This window comes from Barbatula barbatula (genome assembly GCF_947034865.1).
Source record: "Barbatula barbatula genome assembly, chromosome: 11".
NCBI lineage: Eukaryota > Metazoa > Chordata > Actinopteri > Cypriniformes > Nemacheilidae > Barbatula > Barbatula barbatula.
This window is the reverse complement of record NC_136774.1, coordinates 17,399,891-17,427,356: the sequence shown is the minus strand read 5'-3', so window position 1 is coordinate 17,427,356 and position 27,466 is coordinate 17,399,891. Positions and strand designations below refer to the sequence as shown.

At 38.2% G+C, this 27,466-nt stretch overlaps 1 protein-coding gene across 3 annotated transcripts in view; it reads left to right on the top strand.

The window, feature by feature from the left end:
* The first annotated feature begins 1,938 nt into the window (after nucleotides 1-1,938).
* nfic (nuclear factor I/C) overlaps nucleotides 1,939-27,466 on the top strand; it is an 86,289-nt gene continuing 60,761 nt past the window's right edge. Inside the window, exon 1 of one of the 3 annotated variants that reach the window (XM_079468070.1) lies at nucleotides 1,939-2,089. In XM_079468070.1, coding sequence (XP_079324196.1) covers nucleotides 2,087-2,089 — 3 coding nt within the window. In that variant the 5' untranslated portion in view covers nucleotides 1,939-2,086. Of the gene's footprint in view, nucleotides 2,090-3,661; nucleotides 4,369-4,597; nucleotides 4,705-27,466 lie in introns of those variants that run through there. The other 2 variants (XM_079468069.1, XM_079468071.1) reach the window with 2 other exon arrangements.

Here is a 27,466-nt window from a genome sequence, read left to right as displayed (position 1 = left end):
TTAAAAAAGAGAGTAAACTCAAAAAAGAAATAAGAAGTTTGAGAAATGAAACTAGTGATCCAAATACGGAGCACATGGCTATACGACCTGTTGATTTTGCAGAACACCAATCAGAAGACAACCTCAGAATGATGTAATAATCTAAATATTACTAATTGGAGGAACGTTTCTCAAAGGGTCTAAATCGGCTGCATTTATTTTTAAGTCGAGCGTATTATCTTAAAATAAAAGGCTGACCATGTTTTTTTGGAAACTGAAATGTCATTTGTAATATATGATGAATTAAAATAAATTATCACAAGGTGATCATTTCAAAGAGTTTCCTCTCGTGTATCTGAGATACAGATAATTATTAATTTAATATCTTACCGCATAATACAATTGTAGCACAATATTTGCGAATAATAACAAATTATTAGGCTTCGTGAACATTCTAAAAAATAAATAAATAAAATAAGAGCTAATCGCGTCTTTCAAAATAAAATAAAAATCGACACTCATTTTCATGCTACAGGCTACCAAACAAACATTCTTTTTTTAGCTATCGTCTTGGTCATATTCTAGAAAGCATTGAAATGCTTTGAATTTTTCAATCAATATTTTAACCCAATTATGTAATCAAATCGCCTGAATTTGAGAGTAGTTTGAGCAAAGACAGGTCTCCTCCAAGCAACACCTTTTACTTTTGACTCTGATCTGCGTATTGATCAGCAATTCTAAACTTAAATCTAAAGTCCACAAAAGAAAAAACAAATTCCAAGAAAATTGGTTTGCTCTTGTATTGGACAGACTGGAACACCCACTGCTAGTAGCTAAAACAGGTAGGCCCACATGAAAAGATCTTTAAAAGTTAAATAACACTGCAGTTTGTCCCAGCCGCAATATGATCCAGTCAGCATAAAACTTTGTTTCCCATACAGCGTTCAAGATAAATAGGCTACCAGGCCAAAATCATAATCAAATCCAATAATTTTCTCGATGGCCTACTAATACTGGTTTATTATATTTTCAAGGGTCAAGTCTATCCGTCATATTGCGACCCTCTAAAAACGAGTGGCACAGATATAGCCTTAAACAGATTTTCTAACAAATAATTTAAATCATACTAGAATTTCCTTATTAAACTTAATATTTACATGCTTTACAACTGCAGAATGAATGGCCTATTTCATTTTTGTTTTATCTCTGTAAAGCATAAAGGCTATGTGTCCACAAAACACACTCACATACCTTTGATTTATTATTTTATTTTATTTTATTTCGGAGACAGTGGAACACGTTCATGATGTACTTAAGACGCAAATTGATTTAATTAAATCATATATTTAATAATAACTGAATATGAATTATATTATTTGATATGATCTAAATCAGACGTCCGCCAACGGAGATCTAATTATACATGTCAAGTAAGTATATGCGGTATATAAACTACGTCATTAAGTGTCGTTTTTAAAACCAATTGTCCCATTGCACATACAAACACACACACAAAGACAGACACGCACGCACGCACGCACAAACCCCGTATTTCAACCATTCCGTCTCGCAAGCACTGTAAGATGTGTGTACGGTGCTCGCCGCACGGGCCGTCCGTGTTGCCTTCGCGTAGTAAGAAACAAAAGAACAGACGAAGCATTGATTCCTCTCTATACACAATGACATCATCCATGCGTGCTGCATGTGCAATGCGATGAGACCGTCGATTCAGCTCTGTAAATTAAGGATACACGAAAAAAAAATAAAAAAACACAACAGCACCTTCAACCAGTGCACTCCGCAGCTAACAGCCATGCCAGATCTCGAGCAAGCGGCGCATTACTGTAAAATGTTCGTTTTGTCGTGCTGTACCTTGTAACGAGGATTTCAGATCGCTCGATGCTTGAAGACTTTGCGTGGGACGTTTGTATTTGGTCAGCGTCCGGGTTTATTCCTCCCATCCGGAGAGCACGGATTACTTCTTAGCGAACATGGATACGGAGTTATAAAAGCAACCCGACGAGATGACCAGGCGTTGAACCGCAATAGGCTAATACAACCTTCACAGCTCTAACTTTTTGGGGGAGGCTGGCAGTTTCGCTTGGAAATGGTACGTTAATAATTTCATCATTATTTGTCGCTGCTCCAAAACACGCGAGGAGATCACGAGTTGTGCACTCTTAAAGTCAAATGAGATCATCATCACACAGGCGCGTGTGTTTCGGTTTCCCCTGCTTCCTCTCATACCGTCCAGTTACTCCCTTTTTCTCGTTGGTTTTGAGCCAAACGTAAGGTTTGTGGGAAAGGCTTACATACGCTGTCGTGTTATTTATGCTACAGAGACGCGCAGAGATCAAGACGCGCGGCGATTTGGCTTTTCTCTCCTAGTGAAAGTTATTAGGTCTTTGCCAGTTGCATCAAAGCGGCGCAAGGTGTGTGTTAACCACGACACTCCCAAGGCCAAGTTGAAGTTTAAAGCCAGCAGAAGCAGATGCCCTTCTGTAGTTTACTCAGCAGAAAATGGCCGAAGCCGCAGGCTCGCCGGAATGAATTTATCATGTACACCGACAGAGGCGCTCCCTCCCCGGACTCGGTCTCAGACGGTGTACCGTAGTTTCACAGCCGCACAACCGGGAGTTCAGGTTCTGAAAGTGCAATAAAAACGTGCCATCGTGTGACAGTGGGATGCTTTGTTTAGTTACTCTTATTTAAAGCAAACATGCGTCACAAGCCAGGGACAAAATGATGAGTACGTGTACACAATTCGATACTTTTATCTAAATATGTTTGATAAAGAGGCCATTCTGCCCTTTATCGAGACATTAAACAACAGACTAACACATTAGTCACTTTAACTATTTCAAGCAGTTAGTTTGCATTGTGTTTTACCGGGTGTAACTAATTACAATAATCTGTTTAAAAACACACCAAGACTTGCGCTCTGCGGAGATATTTTCCGTTTATTACATTTCAGGAAGTACAATAGCCTACTTTCTTGTTTGTTTTGGGTTAATTACAGTCAACTTTCAGGTTTGCAATGAATTTACGCGTTTATTGTTTTGTGGTGTCTGCCTGTAGGCTACGAACGGTCTGGTACTGTATATTAGGTTTTAGGAATGTATAGTTTTCATTCGCTCAGAGTGTTGACATTTAATAATTGAGGGTCAAACACGTATGCAAAAGTAAAGAATCATGGCAGGCTCTATGGCGTTTACTATTTTTTTAATTCTTGGCAAACAACTTAAATTAAAGTGGAAATAACAGGTGTTATTTATTATAACCTGCGGGCCAGGTCACTTGAAATCAATTGAAGACGCGTGAGCACTGCGCAATTTCATTTCTTAACAAGGGTTTAGCCTACAAACAAACAAGAACAAATAAATAACTGACTCCTTAAATGTCCTGTCAATAAAGATACCGATACATTTTTTCATTCTGTTGGGAAGCTGGATGATTTTCAATATATTTATGACCAGACACGTCGGGTAACTGCCAAGTCATCCCATCACATTTCACTTTCACGGAAATAGCTTGTTCAAGTAAAGTTAGAGAGGTTGATCTCGCATTACCGGTAAGAACATACCGATGAACCTTTTATCGCTGCCTATTGCATTTTACGCGGGTTGATTGTTTCTCCTCTCAAAGTGGCCACGCGATAAGCCTCGAATGGATGCATGCTTGTGCGCTCTCTCTGACGCAATGTCCGCGCCAGCTCGGCTCTAATCGGTACTTTGTAGCAGTGCGTGTTGCAGTAAAATTGTTTGGGATACGCGCGCGGTCACAACATTACTGCGCTCCGAAGGGCATCAGCGCGAGAGGGAAGAGCGGCGGTGCGCGCCCCCCGGTGAAGCTGGAGAAAACATTTTCGCGCTTTGTCTCAACCCGGTGGGACCGTTTGAGCTCCAAAAAGCGAGACAAATGACTTATGACTTATTTGTTAATTTCGTACTCGATGGATGTCCCTGGACGCTGGAAAGCAGCGTTAGCCTGCCATGCTCCTTCAAGTGCTTTCTTTCTCTGGGATGGGCTATTTTCATAACGTCATTTCATTCCTCCCTCTTTTTCATTTTCTCTTTCTTTGATTCTTTCTCCCCCCATTTCCTAAATGGAACAGATTGCACCACACCACGCGCTTTCTTGCCTGCAAAGTTTGGTTTCAGACTTGTACGCAGTTTGCGCACTCTGTTTTTCGGGGCTTCCCTTGGTTTTTGGACGACAGACAGTTTAACGGACTTGAAGCAGCGGCGGCGGCAGTGGAAGTGTTAATCATAATGAGGCTCAACATGATTAACTGTGAAAAATGATCCACTAACGTGTCAGTGTTTTGCCACTTTTCGAGTCACGCGCTCCATTTCCAACATGATGTATTCTCCTCTCTGTCTAACTCAGGTAAAGATTTTTACTGTGTCTTTCTGTTCATAACTGTGCGAGTTGCTGCTTCTGGTCGCAAAACTAGATTTGAGTTCATAAAAGGGCGGGCTGAGCGCTGGCTCATTCCACAATGAAAACGCACCCGTATTTCTCATTGCATATCCATTCATGTTACACCATGCTGTTTACCCATGCTGAGTATATTTGACTGTAATTTTCCATTTGTCCTGTTATTGTAAACACAACGTGTAAAGAGGACATAAGTGGTTGTATTCCGTTTTTATTTAGGATACTTTGATTAAGTTTGTCCAGCAGAAATGTAAAGGCATGATCAGATGAACGATTCGATCTTAGGTAAGAAAGTTAAAGCAATTATCAGAGTTTCATTTTTTACTATTATATAATTTAACTATTTATATTTCTTTGATTTTGGTTGTAGTAAATGTCTAATATTTTGGCCACTATCTAAATGAGATGGAAATGTGTAAGGTTAGCACATCTAGCCTACATTTCAACGGCCGCTGCTTGTGGTGGAAACGGGATATATCAGTTCTTGCACCGTGCCACACAAGGACAGACAGTGTAGTAGGCTAATGTTTATATCTCGCCAAGTCCGCTGAAGTTTTTATTTTGACTTTTTAACCAAAAAGAAAACAAACGTATAAAATCTATGTAGGATATAGTTACTCACAGAGATATTTAGGATATTCGTATAATATTAACAAAGCAGGTTTTTTGTCCGACAGTTTTCGTGTGTTTTCAAAATGAAAATGCTATTGAGCAATTATTGCAGATATTTAGACGGTTTATATTTCACCAACAAAGCGACCGTCATTTCAAAGAGAGAAAAAAAACGTCTTGCATTCTAGACAGAATAAAGCTGCCTTCGGCCTTTCACGTGTCCATCATAATTTACTTTAAACCCAAAGTTGCCGCTTATTAAAACTATTAGGAAACATCTCAACCTTTTATGGCCAGCGATTGTGTTTGAGCTTAAATATGGTATTTTAAAATCTCTCAGCATTCTAAATTGAGGCATGGAAAAAGGTATATTCAGGAATTACTGAAGGTCAATTGAATGTGTCAGATTTTGCTTCATGTGAAGCCGTTGAATATGAGTCACTAGGATTTTAGATGGCTGGCCAGTGGCCACTGCATACCTTTGGTTTCAGAAAAAGTGAGTCGTTTTGCATTGCTCAAGAAGCACCCAAAATGTTCAACATTTTTGATGTCATGTAAACATAAGGAAGTGTATTACTGACTAAAATGATAAAAAATCGAAATATGCGACATTACATTGCAGTTTGGGGAAAATGTAAATACAAAAGGTTTTCGTTTAGATATGAGAGCTGTTCCATATGCCTAATTTTAAAATACCAACTGGCAGACCTAATGGCGGTTTATTATACCTGTCAATTTGACACTGAAAATATGTAGATGGTAGGTTTATTTTAGAGGTCAAATTATATTGTCGATAGTTTAATGAGTAGCAAATGGTTGTAATCTGGTTCTTTGTCCGTATCAAACGCTGTCTAAACAAATCCCAATGGTTTCACAAGCATTTAAGTCCTACAAATATGTATTGTACTTTTCTGCACTTAGTGAATGTGTTCAAACAGGTAACCGTAAAATGCACGCCTCACCCTGCAGCGCTAGAATTAATTATTAAATAAATTGGACAAGGCTATGTTTCAGTGCCCTCTGAGGTTTTTTGGGTGCTTCTTGACGTATACCTAAGCATTGGATTAGAAAACTCTGTCCAAACATGAAGAAACACATCAAGATTAACCAGAGTCCAAGAAACCAAATGCAGTTTTAGCATTTTTATTCTTTTTGGTAAACTAATGCATAAACCTCCACAGCAGACAAATTACACTTTCAGAGCAGGTAGGATCTAGTAGATTCTAGTAGACAGGTAGATTCTCTGTTCCATAGATACTGTGCAGATTGGATTAAGGCATTGGTTTTTTTTGTAGCATTAGTTGTGTCCACTAGCTGTTTGGGTTTGCTGATAGTTTAATTTAATGTTGCAGCCCACTGCGCTTGTGAGAGAGCACGCAGCCTGCAGAGAAGTTCTGGCCGTAGACTGCGTGCATGTGTCGGGCCAAAAGAGAGAGAGCAAGAGGGACAGACGAAGCATGTGCCAAACTCCACCGCAGCCTTGCTGACAGCCAGAGAGGGACCTTTCGCTCCACAAACACACTTCATACTATAGTATCTAAATTTCAAGCTTGTTCCTTATGGTGTCATCGTAATGAATCTTTCTGTGTGAAAACTGGCTCTCGAAAGTTTGGTCGTGGTAAAGACAGTTTCTTTCAAACTTGAACTTTGACTCAAATTAGTTGAGCTGGATAGGAAAGCAAGGATATGTTGTTGTTGACTGGCGTCTTTGCTGTGGAACATCCAACACGTTTTTTATTAGAGATTTACTAAGATTTTTAATGCATTTTTATTTATTTATTTTTAAATTGTACATTCTGTTTATTAACTGTGACTGATCAAATTAAATATAATAAATTTCAAACTGAAAATATGCATATATATTTTTGTAAAAAAAAGAATATATTTAAGTTGGTCAATAATTATTTATTGGAAAATACACTAAATATTTTGTATTGTCATTGTGACACTTTCAAAGCTGGTCACATAAGTGCACAATATTGAAAATATAGTAATCATTAAATATAGAAGGGACATTGAATACCTAATATAGTCATGCCTATTTATCTTGTTTTCTCTATTAATTCAGTTGCTTGGTGCTCAGATTTATTTGGTTTGGCTTCATGCGGCATGAAGTGTATTTGCCCACAGTGTAGAGTAATATCAGTGGGAGATCTGAGAGGCTCTATTCCCCTGAGCTGGCAACATGCTGTCCTGCCCCATTCCTCATCGATTCATTCCGTTAGAGCCGCAATTAGTCTCCCTCGGGAGGTCCGATCCGAGCGGTGAGCCATTCAGAGACTTGTTCAGTCTCACCGACCCATGAAGTACTATAGCATCTGAAATCGTGATACTTATGAGACTTACACTACGTTGACTTTTTACAAGTGCGTTTTTGTTTTCATAGGTCTGTGCAAAACGTTTGTCTCCAGAACTGAGGGTCTTTTCTTTCCAAATACTTTGATTTAAAAAAACTATGCCATGGTCTGTTGTTTATTTTCAGCATAAAAGTTATGATCATCTCGGTTATGTGCGCACGGGAGAGCAGTCTAACTAGGCCTTAATGTAATGAGCACTGAAATGTTCTCCACCCCTCTCCATGGTTGGGCACGTTGTGTTTGAAGTGCCGCTACTGGGCACTCAAACGGTCCAGAACACCCCCGCAGTGTATTTTACTGGTCCTCTCTCGGTCCGTGTATGCGCGCCTGCCTGCCTCAGGTTTTTTTTTTTTACAGGAGGGAGTGTTTGCTCTTGCGTTCGGCTCGGCAATGCATGCCCCAGTTTCGTCTGACAGCCCTGAGTGGCACTGTCACGGTCCCGTCCCAGCGCGGCAGTTCCCTGTGTGCCAGTTAACAGATTAATTAAGCTGTTTTGATCACCCCCTTTTTTAGATATTCGTCTGCTTATTTGTGCCAAGGAGCGTTTCTGATAAAAGGGTCAGAAATTCTAAGTAGAGCATTAGCTTTCATGTGTTGATCCCAGTGGCTGATACTCATTAGAGGACATCGAGGAGATTTTTGGAGAGGGGATGGGGATGGGGAGGGGAGTCGGGTACAAAGAGTAGCCTCAGTTATAAAGGTCCGAGCTCTTGGCATGAGGAGAGGACTTGATGTGGCCAGGACTGGAGATGTCTGTGGAAGGTTGGCTGCGTTTCATATCACACCCAGGTTCCTCTGCGGGGAGAATGGTGAGCAACCCTAAATATTTACTTTATAAAGATGTGTTTAGATCCCACCTTAGCCTGCAGCATTTCGCTCTCCTCCATGCCAATATATTATATAGGAGAGGAAACGTTTGTATTTGTTTTCTAGAAAAGATGTGCTCAGCCTTCGGAGTCTAATTTTTTAAATGAACCTCGAAGGATTAGACTTTAGGAGTAACCTAATAAAATGTGCAAAGACAAATATGTTTGACTCCAAAACTGTGAGAACCTCTGCGTACGATATATCTGAAAATCTTGAAATATTGTGAATGTTTTATTGCTCGAGTTAGTCAGAATGCTGTTACCTGACGGAAAGTCGTTTTTTACCTTTTGAGATGTCAAAGTCTATTTTGTATTTTCTCTACATCATATTCGGGCTCCGATTTGATGCTCTTTGTCTGCAGCAAGCCCGAGGCTTTGGAGTCACAGTAGTAGGTCATTTTTAGAAGAACCTCCGCTCTTGGCAGTGTCGGCTCTGCTGGGAAGGCTTTAAGAAATGTTTCCAACTGGAAGGCGATCAAGAAGAGCAGTGCTGGCGTGGCAGGGTGCAGCGGGTTGTTTATTTTAAAGATCTCTAAATCTACCTCTGCTTCTCCACTACTGTGGCTCTGCTTTTCCAGCCGTACTTTCCTTAACCAGAATACATTTTTTGCCACAATTTTGATACTTGATCACATTCCTCCGTTATGCCTGTTAGGGTCCATTGTTTATGTCGTACTGTAGATTGAAGTCATAAGTTTAGCATTTTGCATATATAATGTGTTGCATTTGCCCATCAGAAATTTTGGCTGGAAAATGTGACTGGTTTAACCTGCACTGTATTTGAGTTTGAACAGATGCAGGGGGATCTTTTTGGCACTAGTATCTGATTTACACCTCTCTGCTGCTCTCCGAAGCCCCGCTGCTGCAACGCCGCACAATATGAATCGTTTGTTTGTGACGAAGCAGACAAATAAATCGTGAATGCATGAGGTTTTTTTGATTGCATCTCACTTATGCAAAATTGCCGTTGAGAGCTCTTTGCCTTTGTTTCGGGTGCACTTTATGTGATATATCGGCATCTGTTATTATAGAACAGATTAATATTTTAATTCTCTGGTGCATATATACATGCAGACGTATATTTATATTTGTGCATACACTTTTCTCCAAAGCTACTAAGTGCATTCCAGGTATACATATTTAGTGTTGCTTTGGATTGAACCCATGACTTTTGTGTTGCAGTTATCAGACAAGCTACAAAAATGCTGAACACACTTATCCTGACAAATTTTTAAATGGCTGGGGTGGATTTATTGAACATTATGAAGTCAGGTTAAAAGTCAGGTTCTGGAATGTTTTCTTTCTTTTATCAACGGTAGCCCATTTGTGTTTTAAGTCTTTTGTAAGGAGGAGTAAATATTACGGATGTCTCACGCACAATGCTTCATCAAATCGCTCATTTGCTCGTGTTCCAGGGTTGCAACCGCATGATGAATGGAAGCATAAAGACCCGTGTCACTGGTTGCATTCCTTATAAGCCATAATCCATCAAAAGATTCTCCACTGTTGCAAATGGTTTTAAAGGGTCGTTGAGCAAGCTTTCACCCTCTTCCACTCTGTAAATGTGTGTGTGTGTGTCTGTGCCACCGAGCTTGTGGTGTAATGGAGACTCCAGTACTGCAAGATAAGCGACTTGTTTTTTTGCCTCTGCTGTTGTGCACTGAAGGCAAAGGCCTGGATCTCCGTGTCCTAGAGTGCAGCAAGCCTAGCTGAAGTTCATCTTGTCTTTTCAGAGTTAAATTGTTATTGCTCTAAAGTTACTCTTTCATAGCTCAGGAGATGTCATGGAGTTCCTAGTTATGATCATTAAAGAATGAACTACTATCATAATCATGAAAAAGCTGAAAAAAGTTAGACCATTGTTCATTTACGGTAACAAAAAGTTGGCATCTTCGCAAATCTGAGATCTGCTTCGGAAAAGAAGTGAAAACATGATAACATCTTAGCCTGATGTCAGCTGCCGTAGTGCGTCAGAAGTGAGCTGTTGGTTGCAATTTGCAACCTCACCACTAGGTGCCGCTAAATTTCATACACTGGACATTTAAGATTGTGATATTACAGAAAAAGACTTCATTTGTGTTGTTTCTATGTTTACTGTACACAGACAGACAAATACAGTAGTAGCTCTACTTTTCCTAGCTTCCAAAGAGCAATACAATTAGAATGACTTCATTGTGATTTAAAGGAGTAATGTGTTACAGATTGAGCGTATGGCTGTTTTTAATTAATGTGTGTGTGCGCGTGTTTGTGTGGGTTATGGGGGAGGTATAGATGACAGAATCGGTTGTTATTTTACAGGGAGTTTATGGATCCTCCCTCATGGACTTTCAAGTTCTCAGCCAAGACAATAATGAGATTTTTGATCATTGCATGTGCACATACGGCTGAGGGTTTGTGCCTTTGACAACTTTGACTATAGGCAGCTTTGATTCATGTGCCTTCCCACCCAGAGCAGGTTAAGACATCTTCTGAAGATAAGGGGCAATCCAGATCCTGCTTCATACAGAAAGACATGCAAACAGAATTCTTAAGGTATGCCGCTGGGGTTCTGACGCATTGTTCATTGTTTCACTGACATGCAAATGAATAAGTACCTCTTGTGATGCATTTAATTTCGTTTTGCCGGTACTTGAATTAGGATGAAATTTCTGGCATGCTTGATTTTCCCACTTTACACTTTCTTGTTAAAGGGACAGTTCACACAAAAAGGGAAATTCTATCATCTTTTACTCATCCTCAAGTTGTTTAAAATCTGTATGCATTTATTTGTTCTGATGAGCACAGAGAATTTAGGGGTCTTGGGCGTCTACTCTTGAGCGTCTGAAATGTCTTTGGTCAAGCACCTGGATTGGTTTGACCAACCGGAATCAAGATAACCGCTAACAGCGTTGTCTTTTTTGGTCCTAGGGCCAACCAGAATCACCCGTTCTAAATGTCTTGTTTGCGCTTGCGCCTTTGAAAAGCATTGCTGAAAGTGATGAACTTCTTGGTTTATTTATTATTGAGTTTGCCCGTGGGATCGAAACTGCTATAATTTAAGAGAGCGATCAATTCGCTTCATAATACATTAATATGTCGTCAGGAGCCACACAAATTACTTTTGAATTACTTGTGTCTGCATTTTAGGAAAGCTCTTAATCCCTCTTTTGTTTCTTTTTGAGCTATTATATTGCGCATCAATCAGGTTGAATTAATTTTGACGAAAATGGATGCATGCATGTTAACATAGCCGTTGTGTTTAAGATCGAGATCGCAACTGATATGAAATTTATTGCGATTGAATTTGAGAATGTAGATTCAATAAACTAGTCCTGATTCTTAAGAGAAGGTAAAATCCTTTTTAGATGGGTTGGACATGCATGTGGTGAATTAGGAAGCCACAATTAACATGGCTGTTATTATACTGGAAAAAATATTAATAGGACCTTTTCGCATTGGCTGTCTCTCATTCTCTTTCTGGGCCAAAAACCATACACCAGGCACGCAGCCCAGATATGAGTTTAATAGTTCTTTGTTGGAGAAGCAAAAATAATTTAAGTCAAATCGGAGGTAAATCATTTCCCGCTTTTGCACTTTGAGACGTACTGACAGCAATCTGTTATTTTGATAAAGGGCAGGAGCTGCTTAAAAACACACCAGAGCAGCACTTGGTCACATTATGAGGGATGCGTTCCAGAGAAGAATGTGGCTGCATGGGGTCATAGATTAAGGACACCGGAGAAAATACCTATTTGTGATGTGCAAGAGGATTGGTTAGCTGAGGTTACAGTTTTAGTTCTGACGAAAGATTAGGGGTGGTGAAATACAAATTTTTTAAATAAATCTTAATTTTTATTTACACTTTTACTACTTCTTATCTAAAACTTACTGCTAACAAATCTTTCTATTGACTCGGACTATTTATAAATGTGTTAATATATGCTAGCTCGGCTCTACCTAGTCTCTGTGAGTAAATTGCCAAAAACATTTTTTGTTTCAGTCAAACCTGATAATGGCCTTTCAAATGCCCTCCAGTTCTCACTTTCTTATCAGCAAAATCATTTTTTGTTAATGGCACCGCCTCCATGAGTGAGTGAGCGAGAGGGGGAGAGAACATAGTACATCCATTCATGTCCATTCACGCTTTGCCTCGTGGCAGATGTTGAAGTCCATCCTGACGTTTCTTGACCCCGTTCAAGGTGACTGCGCACGTGCGCTTCGTCCTTCTCTTTTTCAAAAATATAATTCAGATTGAAAGGTGTCAAAGCTGTAAGGGGAGACAGTCTATAGGCTTTAGATATGTGTGTGTTTACACACTACATGCCTAGACAGATATCTCTATGAATTAGGATTGAAGCCAAACAAAGCAGAGCTGGGAAAGCAAGAGGACATGTCAACACTTGGCTATGACCTAATATGACACTGCCTACATGGCAGAAATGGGGCAGCTTTTTTGTGTTTGGGCAAGAAGGCATTAAAGTCAAATCAGAGGTAAATGATTTCCCGCTTTTGCACTTTGCGATGTAGTGACAGCAATCCGTTATTTTGATAAAGGGCAGGAGCTGCATAAAAACACACAAGAGCAGGGCAATTCCATGAAAATGTCAACCTTACCATGAAAGAATAACATTTTTACCAACGGTCTTTAATACGGTAACAGCACAGATATCAACATTTGGTGGTTCAAATAACCATGTGTCATCTCCAAGTTTTTAAAGCATTTTTAGTGCATGATTTTTCGTAGACAGCTAAGTGCCATTTTCAGGATTGACACATCCATAACGGTACATATTCCTCATGAATGGACACGTGAAAATGAAAATAAAGTAACTATTTTATGTTCTTTAAAGAGTTGTGTCTTTTTTATTTGTTGATATTATTGCTTCAGGTTCATGCATTATAATTCTCAGAATTACCACAAAGTTTGACGTCTCCCAAAACCCTGTCCTTTTTTGTCACATTTTGTCGCATGTTTATTTTTGTTTATTTAAATTTTTAAACGCAGAAAATGTGTTCATATAATGACGTTTAAACTCTATCTACAAGTGTTTAGTAAAATATAGAAAATCGTTCAGTACTTTGGTAAAAAAATACATTCCATGAGCGTTATTGTCACGTCCATAAGGCAAAATGTCACGTCCATAAGGCAAAATGTCACACCCATAAGGCAAAATGTCACACCCATATCGCTGGAGTTGTCAAGTGATGCGTTCCAGAGAAGAATGTGGCTGCATGGGGTCATAGATTAAGGAAACAGGCAAAACAATCCTATTTGTGATGTGCAAGAGGATTGGAGAGCCACTAATATGCACTGTTCAGGTGATAACATTTACTTTGTGAGGGGTACTGCCCCTTTGGTAACTAACTTGATACATTTTAAAGTAAAAAAAAAGTTTAATCCCTTTGAATTGTTGGACAATCCTGTGTTAACATACCAGGACGTTTGGGTGGAACATATTGACAGGTTTGTCCCATTTCCATTTGCAGTAGTCTATAGTTACATATAGCCATGAACCATGATCTGCTACTTAGTGTTTGTTTGCAAGCAATATTAGTGGGAGGGACATTGTCATATCTGTAACTGATTGTATTTTATTCAACAAAAATCTGTAGTGCAAGATGAGTCATCAACGTATCTGCTAAAAGTGAATTTTGTGCCTTTTTAGAACAACTCCCAACATGTAGATTTTCTTAAATCTAACAAACATGGCGTAAAAGTCACTTTTTTAATCTTTAACATCTTTTGTTTATAAACATGCCCCAACATTCTTCTAAAAACACCTGGGACTCGTTCTTTTCAGGTAAGCGTATTACAAGGGCTTTTTTTAACATATTGCCATCGACAGGCAACACGCATCACAGTTGAAATAAGATTTTGTATTTCGTAGGCAAGCAGTCACTTATCTCTGGTCTGAGTGTTAGACTGACATTTTGTAGAGCTTTCAGAGAGCACCGTTCTACACTCCTCAATTCTCAGAGGAACACAAGAGATTTTGAGTGCAGGGTTTGTTCTTGAGCTCTGCACGGGGCCCTGTCGCGGCATGACTCGGATTATGGAGATTACCAGGCTATCTGGTTATGAAATTTAATGTAACTGTGAGGGAGAGTGAAGGAAAGCAAGTGAAAGAGAGAGCGACATAGACAGACAATGGGGAAGGAAGTGAGAGAAAGATACAGAGAGGGCTTTCCCTTCATCCCACCTTTGTTAGATGGGCGGTGTAAAGTGAGAGAGGGGTCATGCAGGTTTTGGCTTCCTTTCGCTCGATGTGGTTGAAAGGAAACACTGACTTGATGCAAGAGTTCATGCACTCTCATAGCCCGGGTCGAAACGTGTCTGCGTGTCTCAGAAATCATTCTTGTTTCCATCCTGAGATGAAACCGCCAAGTTTGAGCATCAGCATTATTGTGGATGAAGTTAACCTGTTCATATGCATCTGCAAAAATCTAAGTAAAGATGAAATAAAGATTTGCTCTTGTATACGGCATGCATGGCTCTGTGAACTTAAGTAAATAAAGATAAAACTGCAGATACTGTATAGTGTCACTAATATAGGTTCTCGATACTGTTTCTGTACAGGCTTAATCCAAGAAGATTTGCCGTTTACGTGTAAGCCTTTTTTTTACTTTTGTACAGAGATTATAATTTAATTTGTTTCATTTTTGCTGAAATGCTAAAACCAAAAAAGTCAACAAATTTTTTTTATTGAAATAGGCTGTCGATACAGGGACAATTCATGGTCTCAGACTCTGCTGAAGACCTGCCTGTTATCTCTCAGACATAAGAACCCGAGATTCCTTTTCTGAGGAAATTAATACAGATAGTGAAAATGCATTCATTTAACCCTTCTGCCTCCACTGGAGGGACCAAACTAGCTTAACTTTTCTGAAATTTAGTTTTGACTCTTAAATAATTGAAATGTTCTGTAACCTCCCCCTTTTTGCTTGATAAATTATGCATTCCACGTGAAAGTAGATTTAATTTGATTTGGGATCCACAGATTTGATCTGCTCCCATGGCACAACAAAATCAAAAGGGAGGGAGATAGAGAGAGCGAGGGAAGACCCAGTTTATTTTCCCAGGGTTCTCCAGGATTAGAACCGTGCTGTCAGAGAGTGAGCCGAAGCTACGGCTAAATTCAATTAAAGAGCTAATGTAATTAAACCTACAGATAGACAGACACAGTGTCTTGCTCTTTCATGGTGAACCCGCATCCAAGACACTGCAGACGGTCTCATCACAGCCAACTTTACCTCTGTCATCATTTCCCAATTAACCACTCCGATATAGTATAAGTAAAATCACCTGCATGCTTTTTAGTGGCCTTTTCTGACATTATGAGAATAATTCAGTATGCACAGATATACAGTATGCATGTAGGGTGAATCCCATTTGGGTAATGGCAAAAACAGAAACCTAACTTTTACATCTTTTAAAGGAACAGTTGATCAAAAAATTAAAGACAAATTCTTAATCGAGCATAATGTGTTTACCAGTGGATCTATTGAAACCTGTATGAATTCAAGTTATATGGAATATATTAAATGTGCTTTTATGCTGCTTTTTCTGAGCTTTACAGTCCCTGGTCTCCATCCATTTTTATTGCAGCGTAAACAAAACCTCTAATATAATTTTTCTGTCTGTTTTAAAAACATCATGCCCTGGTTTCAGACAAGGTTTATGGCTAGTCCCAGACTAAAATGAAATTTGAGCGGCCCTGACATAACTAAAAAACAATATATATATATATATATATATATATATATATATATATATATATTTATAACTATAAATATATCAGTGCCATTGTTTTGTCTCAAGATGTACATCAGTAAGGTAAGGTATTTTATTAAAGGCAACCTAAAAACGGCAAATTCTTAAAAGCGTCCTGGCTTAGGCTAAACCTTGTCTGTGAAACCGGGCCCATGTGTTTTGTGCATTTATTTTCCACATAGAAAGGGCTGAATGAGGCTTATCATTCAAAAGCATTGTCAGAAGTTTGTTTAACATTGTCTCGAAAGCACATTTCCATGGCTCATGTTTTCACAAGCATGTTTTAATGGCTATTTATATCCTAACACCTATGATGTGCTCATGTTTGCTTGTTTTACACCCATTCATAATTAATGTCCTTGTAAATGCTGAGCTATTATTTTTCTCTATTGCTTTTGTTTTATATTCAGAAAATGTATATTCCACACCTTTGGCTATGGATCTGGCTTTTATTTGTATCACAGTTGAGTTTAATAACATGTCAGGCAAACGTTATAGTACACAATGATCTGGAGAGAAATATTCTTTTTCCTACCTACAAAGTTGGAATATTAGTGAGAAAGATAAAAGCACCTTTACGGCATGTATAATGTATTATTCAGTGAATCGGAAAATATTATATGAAATCGATCTTTTTTTACTCCTGTTGAATCCACAAGAGGTCTTTCAGAATGGTACTTTTTGAGTACTGTAATGAAGAAAGCGTTCAATTTGAGTAATTTCACCATGTTTAAAACACGCAAAAGCATATTTGGAAGATATTTGCATTATTTTTCTTAATAGCAGGTTAAAATGCTTTTTAAGTGACTCACTTACAAAGGATGAAAATAAGCATTTAACACAGTTAAAAGAACCCACGACTAAACACTGTTGGGTCTCATGAAACCCTATTAAACAATTTTATACATTGCTTGTTTATGAATGCTGGCCAATCCTACATGAAAGATGAACAGTTCAGTAAGTCAAACAACTGGTTGCATGAGTGAGCGGCAAACACAATCGCTGTATAAACCTTTCAGCCAGATGCTTTCCGATTGCTTGTACTTAACCAAGATTATGTTGGAGCATAGCACATTCAGTTCAGTTGTAATGCACTTGGACTTGAGAGGTGTGGTTTGGCTGTTTGGAGAGATCTTTGAGAGAGATCTAAGTGCACCGCTGGGCTCACTGTGTGCGTAAGGGCAGGTGGGGTAATACTCGGAAGGTTACCTGAGGTAACTGTGTCATTGTTTGCAGACCTCACATGGTAGTATCTATTTGCATGCCTCTGGCATTTCACTTTTATTAGGACCATTTTACTAACTCACTCTTTCAAATAAATTGTTCAGTTTATCCCTGCTTATATTTTTCATTGGTAGATGTAATTTACCTTAAACATGTCACAAAACAATACATGTCACTGGAATATACATTTTTATTAGTTTATTAGTCTATAGTCACTTAAAGGGATAGTTCACCCAAACAATTTTTTTTAATCTATTTACTCGAGTGAGTAATTCTTTTAATAATTTGTCATTCAACAACATTGGACCCCATTGACTTCCATTGTATGGACACAAAACGTCTCAGACATTTTCTTTTGTGTTCCAAAGAGGAGTCACATGCAGGTTTTTTGAGTGTACTGTCCCTTTAAGAATTGAAGACCTTGTTTTTGTGGCTCATATTTCTGAAGCAGGCTGATGTTTTCATGCATGTCTAACTAGAGGACCCAGGAGTCATGACCTCTGTCTGCTGACAATTGAGAGTTAAGGTATGAGCCGATCATAAGCTAGTCTAAGCGGTGCATCTGGGGCCCGTTTGTTTAGAGAGAGATTTGGATTCATGTAAAGATTGGGCATGTAGTCGGGGTGACCCAGCTACCCGCTCTAATCCTCTATAAGGGATGTCTATTGTTCTGGCATGCAAAGGTCATAGCTCAAGTGGAGTGGGTGCATTGCATTTTCCAGACTGCTTGCTGCTCTAATTTTCTGTATGAGTCTGGATAACTCTACTGACTCGTACTACTGCCGCTGCTCAACCTGTCTGGGACACTTACTAATAGGACTCACATACAGCGTCACTGCAAAACAGGCTTAAAGGATTTGATGAACCCACCAGACTTTAAAGTCAACATGAAATCAAAATTGACCCTGTTTACTTTAGAAAAGGATGTGGTGCTGTTATAGTAACAATTTGCAGTAGATCATAGTAAAACTGTTAAAAGACACACAGAAAGCTACTGTGGCACCGTGCACAATGTATATCGAATGCCATTGAGACAAAAACTCTGTGTGGGTTTGTAATTCACTGCGCAAATAAATTCTGTGAAGGCACAGCTGTTTCCTCCCATAAACCCACTATGCCCCAGTCTGTCCAAGCATTTCCGGATGCTCAAAAAGCTTAAGACCAGATTGTTGCCAATGTGTTTGTTTTGGTGAGTGTTTGGAGTCACTGGGCTGTTTGTTTTTGCGGTTATGTGGTTAGCATGTATGCTAAGAAGATGAAGCTGCAGATGTCCCGCTTCTGAAAGCGTGTGGGAGTGGAACAGACGAATGTTGTGGTGAATTAATTTATTTTACAAGACTGAAAGACAAAGTAAATTGTTTTTAGTAGTTGGCACATTTGTTTGACAGCAGTGCTTAATGACAACATATCATTGAACCAATTGAATTGTCGATTAATTATAGTGATGATCCATCAATGTTCTTAATATATTTGTTATCAAAATGTAAGCCTAATATCTGAAAGTATTTTTAAAATCTTCCACTGACGTAACCAAGGCCACAATAGTATTAACTTATAATGTGGTAGCCCATAAAATCCTCTATATCGCTAAAAAATTATATTATAGAAGCTGTATGATGAATTCTTGTTATGTATTTAAGATGCATCTGTGCTGAGAAATACATATTGAAATCGAAAAGAAACTTCCCCAATAAAAGTAGGAATCTAGAAATAATCTGGAAATAAAAACAATAACAAATATATTTTGGCCGTGTATTTCTGGATGTCAACATCCTTAATGCTGCCGTTGTTTTTCCCAATTGGAGAGGTAGAGTTGGAAAAAACAAAGGGCTTTATTCATGAAACAAAAGCAGACTTGTGTACAGTAAATAATCCGTAAAACCACAATTTAGGTAAGAATTATTTAACCAAATTTCTAAACAGTTCTTCTTATTGTTCAATAATAAAGGGTGAATTTCAACAAGACTTAGTAACTAGTTATTTTTGGCCTTCTATGGCTTTGTTGGAGAGGACCGTACTATCAGGTTCAGACCAAAGAGATTTCAATAGCGAATATAAATAATGATTGATAATTTCAAGAAAAAAGCTTGACCTTTTTTGTGTGCGTAGGTAAGGTGCAAAGCGTGTACCTCAGAGCATCATTTCATTGTTCGCTAGAATGTGTTTTTGTACTCATTTAGAAACCAACTTGAGTTGGAGAGGTTTTTCATAACTGGCAGCCCCTCCTGCAAATTTACCAAGCAACTGTTAAGTGGAAATAACCATGCGACACAGAATTCTTTGCACGCACAGTGATACTTTCCAGCTTTTAGATGTCTTTCCAAACGAAGGAACTGTAGATGGAGTGAAGTAAGCTCAGTGAGTAAAGGATGAAGCGAAAGGCTGCATTTCCCATGTTGTGTTTTAAAGAAAGGCCCTTGCCCCCCCCCCCCCCCCTTTGCTCTAATCGACACTGAGGAATCATTCCAGAGCCAGACAGTGTTTTGTCATTAGAGTCCCGGGACGCCTGAAAACATGAAGATCTAAGGCACTAATTGTTGCAAAGGTTGAATCGTGCATAATGATGCTGGTGTCTCTTTGTTTCAAATCTATAGTAAACAAACGCTCTCTGTGTTCCATCAATGGAGATTTATACCGTTTCAGATGCTACAGAACAGGTGCCTTTAACTGGCATGGGAACATGAACCCTGTGACTCTGTTCTATGCAAGTCACATGCAGCAATAGGTCTGCCTAATTTTTGAGTAGGTAGTTGACAATACATTTTCTTAAAGGAGGCCTAACATGCTATTACATATGCACTTGCTATGCCTTCTTTATACTGTTAAACGTGCTCGGTGCTCAAGCTTAACATGGTCAACTTGTTAAAAAACAAGTTGGACGCATGACGTAGTATTTCTGTGCTCGAAACTGTCCGCCAGCACTACTACCTGTTTCGTGTGCCAAGGATAAAAGTGACTGTTTTGGAGTCTGAACTACAGCCGGTATGTAAAACTTTTTGAAATATTGACAACCGCTGTTGGCATTGTAAGGCATTTACACCTTTTAAATACAGAAGACAATTACAACATTATGAATGGTGACTTATACGATTTTAAAATGGCGGCAAAGCTAACAAGGAATAACGATGTTAACCATTTAGAGACCATACTCTCTCATTCGGTCAAATGTCAATCAAATTAGGTCACAACTGCATGTATAGTGTTTGTGCAAAATACCTAAATATTTTTTAAAAGAGAAGTGCAAGTACAGTAAAAGAAAATTGTATTCCTTCAAAACCTAAACACTTTAAGAACGACTAATGATGAAAAAAGAAACATAGAAGAGAGAAAGAGAGAGAGAGAAAGAAGCATAACCCAAATACCACTGCAGCACATTCTCTAACAAACCGCCTTTTCTCCAGAGAGAGGACGGTTACCCAGCATCCCCCTCCCTCCATTATGATGCTGCATGGCTGAGGGCTGACTCAGCGGTTGTGCGGGGGAGAGAGAGAGGGGAAAAAGAGGCAGTGTGGCTCATAGAACATCCCCTTTGATCCACTCAGCATTCAGAACCTCATCCCATCAGCCCACTGGTCACAGAGGAATATCCCGACTGCAGCTGTTCTGTGTCTCTGGTTATTCTCTGACTATAGCGACCGAACTTGTTGTCATGGTTAAAAGCGCAGATGTGTTTCAATTACAATTTAGCTAAAGCATTCATGCATCTTGCGTATAATTCAAAGTAAAAAAAAAATTTTAAGGGAAGGCAACAACAAAAAAACATACGTTATTTAGCGATTCATCAGTTGCAGTTTTAAACCTATGTTCACTTTCCTATACATTAAAATTCAAACCCAGTATCTTGTGTTATTATTGTGACGCATAGTTTTCAAGCATATTTGCTTGGTCTCATTTGTGCATTTATTTTGTTGCAGTGAGAACTACTGTAGCAAAAGTGTAAACATGCAGTCAAATGAATATCTGAATCTCTCACACTGTATGTATCCCAAACAAAAGCATGCCGACTCTTCCAGGGGCATCATGCACCCATTTCGTTTAAGGGGGTACAGTGTGCACAACACACAAAAACAGATCCTGTACATACAAATACATACATTTAAAGCAATATTATATTCAAAACATTGCACAAATCATCGCGAGAATCAAATTAAAACATAAGGTAAATCCGTCAGTCTGGTGTATTTTGAGAACAAATGTCTTGTATACAATTGTGTGCTATAGTTGTAAAAGAGTCATTGTTTGCATTCAAATGAATATAGAGCACAAAAGAAAAAAGCTAATAAAAATTAACCAAAGTGGTTACCCTTTGTTAAACTGCCTTTAATACAGATTTATTACCCATTACAAAATGTCTTCCATTATGAAACAAAAATATGTAAGACAATATAATACATCATATTATAATTTAAGTGCATCTATTTCTTAATATATGAAAAGTGTAAATTCTTTATGTATTGTTTAATATATTGTGTATATTATTTTAAGTAATATACCACTCTATGTATACATATATATATATATATATATATATATATATTACTGATAGTTAATTTAGAGTAAAATATTTTCTTTGGGTATTGTCTGTCTTTGCACCCTGAAAGTGAACTGTAACATAAAGGTTAGTCACTTTAAACGGTGCTACCTGCATGCCAACTGGCAAGAGATGTGTTCGACTGTACAGACTACACCAATGATAGCAAGAGCCATTTGAAAGCATATGGAGCAATCTGTTCTCGCACAGTAGCTTGTGACGTACACGGATCAGTCTGCCCCCACATGCATGTGCCCCCTCTGTTTTAATGGCTATGACGCCTCTGGACTCTTCTATGTTTTGGTGCATTGGCTTTGAAAGAGTGTTAAAGCTGAATCCATTATCCAGATCCTAGACGATCCACTTCATAGCCAGTCGGTAGAAATAGAGTGAAAGTGCTTTTGGCAACAGTGTAGGAAGGGTGGGGAAGTTTGTCTGCTGTTAATGCTCAGAGGGCATTCTGGGTAAATTGCACCGTTACAAAAATTCAAGGCTCACTGGCATTTTTTTCACTGGCGGGCTGTACCCTGCGCAAGGTGAATGGTGAAATATGAAAAACGGAGGGATTTTGGATGTTATTTAATTGTGCATATGGTGTTACTAAAATAGTAGCTTTAAAAGCCTGCAGTTGCTTTTGTTGTTAATGATGCGTTTTGAATTCTTTAGAAACCAGAGTTAAAGATATAGCTCACCCCAAAATGAAAGTGACATTGGACTCCTCAATGTTTTTTTTGTTTATCAACATTCTTCAAAACAACTTCTTTTGTGTTGTGAAAGAAAAGAAATTCACACAGGTTAAAAATGACAAGACGGTGAGTAAATTAGGACAGAATTTAAATGTTTGGCTGAACGATCCCTTTAGGATCCAGTTCTCCTGACCACACAGTTTTGTGAAAGCTGTCAAGGAAAAGCTAAGATGCTTGTGACACACAGGGTGACCATAGCAACACTTTGTTTCAGGGTGTGTGACCGCAACTGCCCTATTTTGTCATCTTTTAGACATTTCTGTTCTTTTTGTCTTGGAAAAAGATTTACCAAAAAGAGAAAAAAAATCACATTCTCTGTTTAAGACATAATAAAGATGGTAGCCGAGCAACGGACAGGAATAAAAACACATTTCCCTGAGCCCCGCAATAACAAAATGATTCAATTACTGCATAAATACAGCTGTGTGTGTGTGTGTGTGTGTGTGTGTGTGGCTGACAGAGAGAGAGAGAGAGAGAGCGGCAGAGCTGCTAGGCCTGGCTTTTTTACTAAAGCGGTCATCGCTCCTCACCAAACCGTCTGTAATATCACAGTCGGCCGGCCAGCCAGCCATCAGCCTCCAGCAGATCAAAGAACTTGGGTTCATCTGCCGTAATGAAGTCATTCATCAGCCATGTTTATCAATAACATTCTCATCCTTAATCTGCACACGAAATCCAGTCGCAGCGTTCCTCTCAGACTGATTGTAGTAAAAACAGAGCATTCCGTTGGAGCCCGTCCAGGCCAAATATGGAAAGAGAGAAAGAAAAGATCATGCTGGAAATTAAATCTAGCTTAAGCTGGTAGCTGTGTTTGGGAACGTGGTGGATGGTAATGCTGGTAGACCATTTTGTGTAAGCTTCTTGGTCGAGATGGTTTTTTAAACACACTGGCTGGTCAATCACCGGTTTCAAACGTACGAAAGATCAATTTTCCAAAACACAGTCACCAGTGTAAGTTGGATTTTCCAGAAGTGGAGGAAAGAAGAGAATTCAAATAAGCTTTTCATATCTGGATGCTGTAAATACAGAAGGTCTGTAAATTAAAGCTCATTTTCAGGTCAATATTGGATTAGATTGTTAATTTACAATTTTGTTTTTTATAAAAAAGCATTATATAATTTTATATATTGCTATTTTTTGTCAAATAATGTTAAGCTGTTGCAAGGATGCCAGACTTAATTTGTGAATTATTATATTTTTGGATACATGTTTTGACTTAAAGTAAATAATAATTATGTGTGTGGAGGGATGTAAAAGTTTGTGTAAATATAGAATGGTAATATTGGTAAAATATGAGATATTCGCTCCAAGCATGTGTGCCTCGGCCGCTTTATTTGACCTGCCTCTTAGCGTTCTCCGCGTTAACAAATGTTTAATTTTGCCAAAGAAGTGGTTGACAGATTCACTGCTCCTGCAGCAAGTGTAATAAGAGGAGCTTTATCCCAAACTGAAAGAAAACACATCCACAGACAGAAATAAAGCCAACTCTCACTGCCCTCTGTTTTTGAATTTACCATTTCCTCACGGCTTTTAGAAAACATCTGCAGACAGAAGGTGCTAGTATTGTCTGGACCAGAGCTGATAAGAGAGAGTCACGACAACGGAAGTTCACATTTTTTAAGGGTCACGTGATTCATGGAGCCTTCAGAATAGTTCCAGGAAGTTCTCCATTTTCTTTTAATTCTTGAATATTTTATCCATTAAACGATTTACGTCTTTAAATGTGTTAAACGTTTATCTCAGGTGGTCTGTTTAGCCGCAGCTCCATGCGTTACTGGTAACTTTGGGAACTATCGAGAGGCTTTTCTGTCTGGGTTTTTGTGCAAGTCTTGGTGAAGTGGACTCAGTAACTGTATCGGTTCTGCTTGACTCGACTGATTACAGATGTGAATGTGTGTACTGTGCTGTCTGCTGTCTGCAGGCTTCTCCACCTCACAATTACTGCACTCTATTTTGCTTTCAGCTTCTCCCAGCACAAAAGTTGAAATAACTGGAAATATAAACATGTTCTGCTCTGCTGTTGCTCTTGGGTAAAAGAAGGATGTTAAATCTGGTTCCTTTCTTTAGTCCAGCTCCGCGAGAGCAGCTTCTAAAAAAGCAGGTTTTATAGTGTTTTCAAATATTTCCGAAGCAGCACAAGGAGGGAAAGTCTGTTTTTTAAAGCAGAAATTCCTTAGAAACAATGTCTAAATTCACAAATGTGTTTGAAATATTATACTTTTGAGAAGACCAACTAGTGTTTTTGCTCTTGGTGATAATAGGATTGGTTATAATTAGAATGTTAAAGATAAGAGGTTTTTATGGAACCTGGAATTTGAGGTTTAGAAATATACAATTTTAGTTTTGTAAGTGGACATATGCTGTATGCATATACAGTACAGAAGTGTCCAAAATCGATAAACAGGTAGCAAACACTAATGCAATATTATACAATTATATACAAAGTAAAAGCAAATAAACTATCAAAATATGGTGTATATGATATAAAAAAAATTCGAGGCAGTTTACCGGAAAAGGATTAGCTTAAGCCAGGCCTAGGCTTAGTTCGATTAGAATATCAAAGTCGTTTTAAAAACATACTTTACAAAAAAACATTACTATTTGTATCTTTAGACAAAACAATCACACAAATATGGGTTTTATTTAAATATACAAAAAAAGCAAACTGTAGTAGAACTAAAAACGGAACACTTTACAAATAAGTAATTTGTTAACAAATAGTTCATGCATTAGCTAACATGAAGTAACAGTGAACAATACTTTTAAAGCATTTATACATTTTAGTTCATGTTAATTTCACCATTTACAAAATGGTGTAACTGTTAACATGAGTTAATGGACCCTGAACTAAAATAAATCACTGTTTCGACGTGAACAAACTCTTGTTGTTCATAGTTAGTTAACAACTAGGACATTTCTTTAATGTGTCACAGTCACCCAAAAAGCTTACATGAAATAAAATGTGCACTGATCATAGTTTTATTTGTTATTCATATTTGTTGATTAATTTCCTCTGGTTAAACTTCTTCAGGTTCACGCTGCTCACAGTTAAAATACAGAACAGTATCTTTCTGTCGTGATCATTCACTTACTGCTATTAGCAAAAAATGTTTGATGTAGATAACGTTTTTATAAATGTGTAAAGTACAGTAACAAAAGCATGTGCAGCTGTTAGACATGTGACTATGAAGATAACTTTACTGGGTTGCTTTAGAAGAACATCTATAATTTGTTTATTAAATCAAAAATATACCAGAAAAGTTTGACGGTTAAAGAACAGTTAACAAGTGTAAATAGGCTTGGTACATGATTTTCAGGGGATACCTTGTTGCAGTCAATGTTTTCAAAAAAACAATTGTTCACTTTTTGCCTTTTATTTCAATCTTAGTGAATTTTATAGTAATGTTTAGATACTGTATATCAGCCAATATATCGGTTATCCGCTTCAAATGATAAAGAATGGGCCAAAATTGGCCAAATATTTACATATCGGTTCATCACTATTGTGTTGTGTAATTTTTTGGCTATTCACTTCAGGCACAACTATGCAACATGAAAACATTGTATATTTACATGAATACATATATATTTAATAATGTGTTCAAATAAGAAGGGGAGATGTAACTTTTCAAAGGTTGGATATCAATTTTGCTCAAAACTCATTCATTATGAAGTATCTATGCAAACAGAAGGCATAGAACCTTGTTTTTTACTTATAGAGTGTAACTTCGAGATGGTTATGGAGGTGTTAGAGGAAAATGTTGTAGGTGGGTTCTGGACGTTGTTTCTCACCGCCGTAAGCTGTAGAATATGTTTATCGCCTGAGATGCTGAACGTGCTGAATGCATATCTAATTATTTTCCTGCTTACAAAAACTCCTTGCAGCACAAACAGATTGAGGGCTGCTGTGTTTTCTTTTTTCCTTTCTTTTTCTTTGTTTGAATTACTGTGGTCAAGCAGCCCTAAGCATCTCTCTTTTTTCCTCTCTCTGCGGTTGCATTATACCTAAGCAAAATTGACACGCTGGTGACTATGTCATGCTATATTGATTCCACAGCTGACATCATTCAGAGCAAGACTGAGTTTCATTATTTTGCCATAAGCGCTAAACCCCTCCTATTGAACTTCATTCCCATGTGGGGATTTTTTGGACTGATGATTATCACAGAACTGTAGAGCTCCGCTCTCATTATGAATGTTTTGTGTGCACACACGCACAAATAGCCACAGCAGTGTGCGCTGAGCTTGAAGTCTTGTTAATGATAATTGATAGATGTGCATGCTTAATGTTCATTTGGGGTTTTAGTAACATTTATAGCACGGCCTGGTGCTAGTTTAGGGTTTTAGAAATGGTAAAATATGGAAGTAATTAGTCAGACCAAATGAATGCCGCAGAATTATCCAGCCCCAAACAGTTAAAGGACTGCGGTTTGCGACGTGCCCGGGAGGTGCATATGTGTGTGGTGTTGCTGTTGTTGTTGAAAACTTACCACTGAAAGTGAAAATAGTCAAAAAAGCATAATTGGATAAATGATGACTTCAATGCTGCATTAGCAAAAAAGGAAAAAACTGCGGAGCGTGGATGCATTCGATTTGCTGTAAACTCTGAACAAACTTAGCTGTGAAATCTGTGGAATATCATTGTGACTTTCAAAGCATTACATCTGGAATTTACGCTTTCTGTTTTTGTAAACAAGAGAGAACGGAAAAAATGTATTTCATCAAAGTAAATCAATACAGAAAAAAGATGGAATGATTCATATCCTCTTTGAACTTCAGACGTGGCTTTTGTTTGTCAGAAATAGATTTTGAGTAAACAGTTTGATGAGTAATCCCTCATTTTTCTCAGGTTGATTTCTATCCTTTTATTGAGGTGAGTGTTATTTTTTGGATGGTGGGACACTGTACCACATCGCAGCTTTATGAGACAACTACAGTGTAAGTAGACTTGGGTATGAGCA